The following is an 8,431-nucleotide window of genomic DNA, read 5'->3' as shown; positions in this document are numbered from 1 at the left end:
TTTTTCCCCCCACTCTATGGTGTGCAATGGAACCTTTTATTTGTGTTGTGACTGTCAACAGGAAACCGTGAAACAGAAGAACGTGACTTCCCTCTGTATTTTCAGGTTGAAATACCCATCCCAGGCTGGTACAAGGCACTGCTAGTACAGCTTCTGCTAAATTGGTTTTGACTTGTCCCACTGGACTTAAAATGGACAATTAATTTCCCTACAGTAAGCTTCAGAGAAGGCAGCTTTATCTTTGTTGTTTTGAAGGGTGTGTCTAATTCATCAGCTTCAGCTTTTAGACAGGGAAAGTTGAATACAGGCTTTTGGCACTGACCCAGGACGAGCCTGTTTTTCTGTGCGCTTGCTCTGGTGGCTGTGGAACAGGAATGTTACTCCCTTCCTGGTCCCATTCTCGCTGTGTTCATTTGCCACTGGAGAAGAAGACCTTTCCTCAAGTAAAGTTATCTCCATCAGGGATATATTTCAATTAACTTGGTGGAATAAAACAAAATGGGACCTTAATGGGGGTGATATTTCTTAATCCATGGCCTCCAGGATAACTTAAAAGTGAAATCTGAATGTGAATATAATTGTTAATTAAAGGACTTCCCCTCAATTTAGACTTTCAAATGTGGTTGTTATTGCTCTGGGTGTTGTGCAGTCAGTGAAGAATGTCAGTTATGTTTGTCAAAACCGATTTGCAATGAAAAAAATGTTGACAGAACCAGATAATTTAGACATCAGAGACTTCCTAAAAAAAAAAAAAAAAGTTAATTCTCTTTCTATGCCTTTGGTCCTCAGTCTCTGAGATCTAGCATCTGCTAGATCAGTTAAATCAGAAGGGAAACCCTATTGACATCAGTAGGAATTTTACTACTGAGCTCAGCTGGGCTACCTCTTTGCTCAATTTCACCAGTCAGATATTGCTGCTGAAGTTCAATTTGAGCTGTTACAGAAGGGCTTGTGATTTCATCTCTGTGTCTTGGTATGTCACTTTAAAGTTTTCCTTTTATCCTACTTCCCCACAAGTCACAGGTTCAAGGTTTGTTGTTTTTTTCCCCATGTACAGATAATTCTGTCCCCTTGTTTCTGGTAGTAGTTTTAAAAAATTGCTGTGGAATCCAATCTGTCTATCATGAGAGGAGGGCTAATAATATTCCACATCAAAGGTTTGTTTTCATATATGCCAGATGCTGACTTTCATGGGTGGCATTTTTGTCAGTTCTCCAATTTTACCTGTAGTCTGCTTTCTCTCAAAAATTCCACAGTAATGACCCTGACGTTAAGATAGGGTTAAGACATCACTGGCAGTGTCCAGTCATAATTTATCATTGTGGAATCACATAGCTTCTCCCACAGTTCTGCTTTTTGAATTAACGAGATGCAATAATCACATACCTTTTGGAATGGCATCCCAAAGAGGCTCTGAAGTAGTTTGTCTTTAGCCTGACTTCTCCTAACTGCTGTTAGTGTTGGAGTTGGTAGCCGTGACTTAGACATGAACATTCATCAGAGCTGCATCCTTCTTTGATTCTGGCCACAGGATCCTGTTAATGGTAAGAACAGTTGAAAAACAGAGTGAAACTGTCCTTACTTTGAGAAGGAAGATCATTTGATAAAGAGCATGGTGCTTTGCTGGAATGAGCCTTTGAGAAATGTGGAATGACAAGCCACCTGAGTGGGGGTGAAAGTTTAAACAGTCAGTTTGCCACCTGAGTGCAGCTTTATTTTGGTACTCCTTTTTTACTCCCTTATTCTCAGACGGAGACAAGGGAAGAATGGTTTGGCTGCCTGAAGCTTACTATTCTATGCTCATTCAACACACACAGCACAGCAGTTTACCTCATTTCTGGGATATTTTGGTGATTCCTAAGGAGCATTTTGAATTATTACCCCCTTCCCTTAGGAATGAAAAGACCCTGAAAAAAATTCTTCTGAGATGAGTCTTAATATCTTTAAACTGGTGTTCATTCTCTCCCTCTCCTCCTCCCCCACTTCAATTAGGAGCAATTGGGTGGTAGTAATTAACAATCATAGAGAGAAACATCTGTTAGTACACTTAAGCCAGTCAGTTTGTTTTTCATGAAAGAATGGTATTTCACAATTTTTCCAAGTTAATATTTTTCCTTTATTGTCTTTCCAATTTCAAATATTGTCCAGACGCATTTTTATAGTGTCTTAAGGTTATAGAAGTGAATACAAGACCATTAATAATGAACAAGGAAAGAGCATAATAAAGAAAACATATGCAGTATTTCAGTTCACAAAGCATTCTGTTAGGGAACGTTGTTTTTGAGAGCATATGGTTATTCCCATGAGAAGCAATATATATACCCTTTTTTTTTCCCCCCTCCAGTTGTGGATTCCCACAACAAGGGTAGGTTTCTCTGTGTATTTGTCTATGTAGCACGTTCTCTTTGTCAGGACTTGTTATCTGAGAGGGGAGGTAAGTAATTATTTTTGTACAAATGATATATTGTATGTGGACCTATTTCTGATGGCCTAGACTTTGGAAACACAAGTCTATTAATTCTCCACACTCCTTTGAGATAGCTATCTTGTCTGGTCTAGTTTAATATCATTGGCAGAGCTGAAAGGAAGCTCACATTGTGAATATATCTGAACCTTGGCAGGCAGCTCACTGGTGGATCTCTGTTTACAGGCTGCCAGTTTTAACTGCCCCAAGCAGACATTCTCATCTTATTTATAAGTAGGTTCAGCATGTGTTTGTATCCTTCATGAAACTGAGCACATGTCAATAGTCAAAACTAAGTATAGAAGCAAGACACCAAACATTTATCCTTCTCTTCTCAGACAAAACAGTAAGTATTTTTAAATGTTCATTGGGTTTGGATAAGGCACATGAGGATATATGTACAGACACATTGTTTGATCCCTTGTAAATACTCTTTTAATATCCTCGTATTCCCCTTTAAAGTTTCCTCATTTAGATCTCATTTTTCTTTACTGAATGAAACTTGACATCAGGATGAGATCACCCGATTTCCCCATTCCATTTGAGCTCCAGAATGAGTAACTGATTTCAAAGGATAATTCCCTGGAGCAGCAAGGCCAATGAGTTCTTCAGATCAAAGGTCAGCAAAGCTCAAAGAGGATAATTTCTGGCATACAGTATTTAAACTCTCTCAAGGAGTGTACTGCAAGATGTATCCCCTCCTTCCCCAATAGCTGAACCCTTGTTTTTCTGAGAAGACTAATTTGTCAGTGCACATTTTTTCCTCTGTTACATAAATTATACATGAAAGGGAAAACTTCCTATCTGAATACACAAATTGTACATCCAGACAGGTTATTAAATGTGCCAGTGGAAGGGCTGTTCCTGAAACCAGGAGGTACCACTCTCAGTGGTACCTTTTTATGAAGACCCATTTTACCTTTTAATTTCTTGGTGATTTTAGAAGGAAGCAACAGAGCTGGACTAAGGTAGACAAATGTTGTCTTTTGTTTTATGGGGGTCTTTTTGTGGGTTTAGCTTCGAACTTCCAAGAATGTTGAGTTGTATTTATGAACCAAGTGAGTATAAAGCAAATAGTGGTTCTTCAGATATACTTTGAAGTTATGTATTGTAAGTAATATTTATTTTAATATCTGCCTTAAATGTGATAAACACTGTACAAAAACCTCCTAGGAAACAGTCCCTGTTTGTCTAATAACACCAAATTAAAAGGATCAGGGAAGAAACTGCTGTGAAGCCAGCTTTGTCTTCCTTTGTTTGACCTTCCTACTTAGTTTATATTTGGTGTAGGGAACCCTAACATGACCTGGAGCAGAAATCAAAGGATATCAGCATGTCAGTATGTGTATAATAAATACTATGTCTGCTTGCATTTGTACAATGCAAATTACATGTGTGTGTTGGGAAGCTGGTGTTAGTATAACATCAAAATTGCAAATAAGTATCAAAGTCAGGAAATTCCAAGGGTTAGGATTTCTACTTCATTCCCCATTTCTTTACCGCACACCCATCTTGTATACCACAGTTTGAAAAACAAACAAACAAAAATAACACAACAATGTTCTATTTAAACAAGGAAATGAGACTAGAAAATGTGATATGTGTTGCAGTGTGGCAATGTGAATGCTGTGGCAAAAATCTTAGCTTCTGGAATTTCTGAGAGTATGGTAGTGGGAGTTGGGGTTTTGTTGTGGGGTTTTTTTTGGTTGGTTTGTTGTTTTGGTTTGTTTTTTTTTGTTTGTTTTGTTTGTTTGTTTGTTTTTTTTGAGCTAATTGTTCTATTTTAAACATAAAAGAAAGTGCTGGAAAATGTCTAATAGAGTATCTTAACTTCTAGCGTGTTAGTGACTTGCTTTCCTGGAAGAATGCTTGGGAGGCAGCTCAGCAGTGTGGAACACCAGGAGAGCCACAGAGTAAACCTGGTTTGAAATGGATCACCCTGAACTAGAGGGGATCATGTCTCCCTTTTTGTAAGGAATCTAACTTGACTGAACTGGCACTTAAGTGAGACCCTACTTATACAGGCATTTCCATGAAACAATTCCTGCATAGCTGCAGCACAAGAGAAAAAAAATGCTGACTTTAGGACCTGTATTCTCCCAATATCTGCTATTTTTGGGGAGTAAGCAGGATTGCTGCTATACATAATGTAGTATGGACATAACATTGTTGGCAGAGGTATGTGGATGTATAAAAAATCATATCTAAAAAGTCTTAGAGTAGGGTTAAAAATCCGTGTATATTTTCATAATGCTAATGAATATAGAATATAGTTTTCTTCAGATATAGGCTTTCATCATCTGCAAGGCTGGGTGCCTCTGCAGAAACCAAAGGCACAACTGTTAACTTCCTAGGCATTTGTCTTCTAATCCACATGAGAAGCATATGTCTTTCTGTTATGTATCTATGTTATGATATGTTGTGATAGATGTTAATATTGATTCTCTTTATGAGAGTTATTGATTTATGCAAGTGCATGATGTTTTAATTTGAAACTTGGGTGAAATATACTTTTTCATACATATTTGAAAAAATGAAGCTTAACCTTTTTGTCAGGTAGTGTAACCTTTTTATCAGGTAGTGCTACCTTCTTGGAAGGTAGTAAGGTTAGTGTGTATTTGAAGAAGAAAATTGGAACAGAATAAGGACTTTATTTCAGCTTCATTACTTCCTTCACTGCTGGTGAATGTGATGTGTTTTTGCAATATGTCACCAACTTTCAATATTTTGCAAATTATTCAACTTATTTGCAGTAACAGTTCTGCTGATTTATATTCTCATAATATTGTGTTTGAACTTCCTGTGACTCTAGTGATGTTTGTAGGAGAGGCTGTGTACCAAAAGCTGTTGGTAGATTGTCTGCTGAAATTATCCCAGATGTGTAGTGAACACAAAAGCAAATCAAGTATAATGATCCTCTCATACAAGTTTGCTGAAATCAATTTCACCCTAAATATAAAGACAGATTTGCAAATATAAGTCTGCTTTGACATTTCCTTATAAGCGTTTTTTCTTAAATATTCTTTTTTCAGTGGCTTTGCCTCCAGAGAAGACAGATGGAGTTTGCAGTGGAGATGAAAAGAAAGCAGAAAAAGAAAGTGACACACGCACAAGTTCCAAGAAGCAACTGAAATTTGAAGTAAGTCCTCTGCATTTTAAAGTTTCACTGTACTGACATAATTATGGTAGAAAAATAACCTGTGGACCAAATAATGTCATCTGATGCATGTTTATTGCTCCCAATGATTGTGATGGGCACAGGAGGCAGCAGAATTGGCACAAGTCAGTGTCTTACTATTGGTGTCCTTACGGGGTGATTAATGACATCTGTTTCCAGGTTTGGACAGAATCAAATGATGATTACTCCTCTGTAGGATATGAAATGTATAGTAAGAAGAGGCTTTAGGTTTAACCCTTTATCTATTATGCCAGCTGTCGTGGTATCAAATCTTTAGACTGACTTTCATAGACTACTGCGCTTGGTTAAATCTGCCTAGTGTAAAAGATGCTTGTGAAAGCTTCCATAATGATCGTCTTCTGTGCCCAGGTTTCCAAAGGGAAATAAGTCTGACCCCCTGCAGGGGAAATTCATCTGATTACACGACAAGAGGAAAAGGAGGGCAATGAGTCCAGTAGTCTATCTCCTTGTAGACTTACAAACATCATACAACTGGCAGACATTGTGTGTAGTTGGTGGATTTTGTTTATGTAGGGAGTGATTTAATAAATATGAGTATTAAAAGATCCTGTCATCCAGCTGGTGGGTTTTCTGTCGTGGTGAGGAGGAAGATATTCTGGTACCAGCAAGAGACAGCACGAATTTTCATCTCTGCACTGTAGCAGATGTGGCAGACTTGTGCCTCTCAGTGCTGTCAGACTGTCACAGTAATGAGCTTTTCATTTCCTCAACTGCTGTTTAAAAGACCATGCAGCCACCTTGCAGCATGGCTTGAGTGTTCATTTCCTTCTCTAGGGCACACTGAGTAGTCCAGTATGATTTATTTTTTACTGTTTTGAGGCTGATTAAGAGGAGGTAGGTTTCCCATGGGTAGTTCAGGTGTTGCTAGGTGTTTGTGTGCCTTCTGGGGGAGGGGACGTTTCCAACCCTTTTTTTTTTTTTTTCTTTCTTTCTTTTTCCTCTCCACAGTGATAACTCTTTTTCTAGGCACTTTTCATATTCTACCTCGAGTAGCAGACATTTGCAGACAGGAAAGGCATGATAAATTGCAGTTAACAGTGCCTTGATATTTGAACATTGGAGGGCACCTGTCAACATGGTTGGCGCCAGAGTAGCTGTAACTCCACTGTACTGGCAAAGTCTGCATTCGTTCCCAAGTAGTTCTTGGCATGCCATAAAGGTTAGCACTTGGTACAAGGCACCGTGACTAATGCAGGGAAGGTTTCCATGGCTCTTAACTAAGCAGAGCACATCCTCACATAAAGATGTTATGTTAGGCAGTGTGGGACAGTGAAGTATTAATATGTGGCAAGAAACCAAGTATTGATATTCTTTCCGTTGTTCTACAAATGAAAGTTTTCCAGCTCTGTACGCTGAGAACCAAGAGATTGGTAAACGTTTCAAAGGTATAAAAGATTCAGAAACGCAAATGTTGCAACGAGAGGTCTAAATCTGAGGTGGATGTGATTCGGCTTTTAGAGGTGCTGGTAATGTTTATGTAATACGAAACTGTGTTTCCACAGTGGAGTGTGGGGCACTTGGCAGCTCTCAGCCGGGCTTGTTACAACTGAGAGAAGACTGCCTTTGAACTCGGCAGGGGACAGGGGGTACCCGTTACTGCTGTAGGGAATTGGTTTCAAGTCAGAAGATCAACCAGGTATTTTGAGGTCTATCATGCTGAAGTTATTTGGAGCTGTTTGTTTTACTTGCATACAGTGACTTTCATTTTAATTGCACTGTAACTTCTCCGTTTTGCCTTTTTGTGGCTATGGATAATTCTGATTGCACGAGCTGATTGAGAGAGAGCAAATGGTTTTCACTCAGGTGACTGGAGTCAGTCAAAGTGCATCCTTTGTTCTTGACTGAAGTCTTGGTTTTGGTTGGGGATTTTTTTTTTTTTTTCCCTTTAACAAATTGATTCTTTCAGGCTTTCCACAAATCACACTCTCACTAACAGAAGCACAGTTAAAACGCGGAGCAGGCACTACTCCCAGGTCGTTCTTACTTGCCAGTTCCTAAGCAGGCTCCATTTCAGGAGCTCCAGTGGCATGATGCTGTACTGCACTAACTCTGACAGTCTTTGCCTATCAAATATCTGTGCTAAGGACGGGTCTCTGGAGGGGATTTGTACCCATGTTGTTTTAATCCCTGCTCCTGGCCCTGCAGTGTGCTGCCTCGTTCTCTGAGTCTGTTGTCTTCCTGAGTTAAGCAGAATTTTCCTTCTCACTTTTTATTGGGAAAACTTACTATATTTCAAGAGCTTCGGGAAGTAGTTTTCTTGTACCTTTTTCTGTTTTCTACGATGAAGTAGAAAGCATGTTGTGAATTCCCCGAAGTGTAGCCCAGAGAGTAAGGATGGTCATGTGATTGTGATGAGACCTCTTCATTGTGGTGGACATATCCTGAAAGCTTCCTCCCACAAGGGAGGGAGGAAGGAAGAAAGCAAGCAGCCTCCTTCTGTGGAGAGTCTCCTCTGCAAACAGGCCTTTTGCTTTAGGTAATCAGCTGCTCTTTGCATGTTTCTTAGGAATTCCAATGTGATGTGTCTGTAGAGGAAGATAACAGGCAAGAATGGACCTTCACACTGTATGACTTTGATAACAACGGAAGAGTCACACGTGAGGTAAGCAAAGTACAGCTGCCCCTTTATGTGCAGCGTTTGCTAATAAGAGAAGTGTTTTATAACAGGAACATTTTTTCTTCTATGAAGCAGAGGTGTCCTGCCAACTTGAGCAGCAGTTTCCATGGACCCTTCCCTCCTAGAAACAATCCCACCAGTAGTTTACTGT

At 39.3% G+C, this 8,431-nt stretch overlaps 1 protein-coding gene across 2 annotated transcripts in view; it reads left to right on the top strand.

Moving 5' to 3' along the window:
• NKD1 (NKD1, WNT signaling pathway inhibitor) overlaps nucleotides 1-8,431 on the top strand; it is a 106,736-nt gene that overhangs the window by 80,995 nt on the left and 17,310 nt on the right. The window contains exons 5-6 of one of the 2 annotated variants that reach the window (XM_027879826.1): nucleotides 5,497-5,603; nucleotides 8,170-8,265. In XM_027879826.1, the coding sequence (XP_027735627.1) occupies nucleotides 5,497-5,603; nucleotides 8,170-8,265 (203 nt within the window). The remainder of the gene's footprint in view (nucleotides 1-5,496; nucleotides 5,604-8,169; nucleotides 8,266-8,431) is intronic. The other variant, XM_027879827.1, reaches the window with a different exon arrangement.

Source organism: Empidonax traillii, unplaced genomic scaffold (assembly GCF_003031625.1).
Source record: "Empidonax traillii isolate 1590-97213 ecotype Southwest subspecies unplaced genomic scaffold, ASM303162v1 scaffold59:size1551110, whole genome shotgun sequence".
In the NCBI taxonomy this organism is placed as follows: Eukaryota; Metazoa; Chordata; class Aves; order Passeriformes; family Tyrannidae; genus Empidonax; species Empidonax traillii.
The sequence above is the reverse complement of the archived record's forward strand: the minus strand, read 5'-3'. Positions and strand labels throughout refer to the sequence as shown.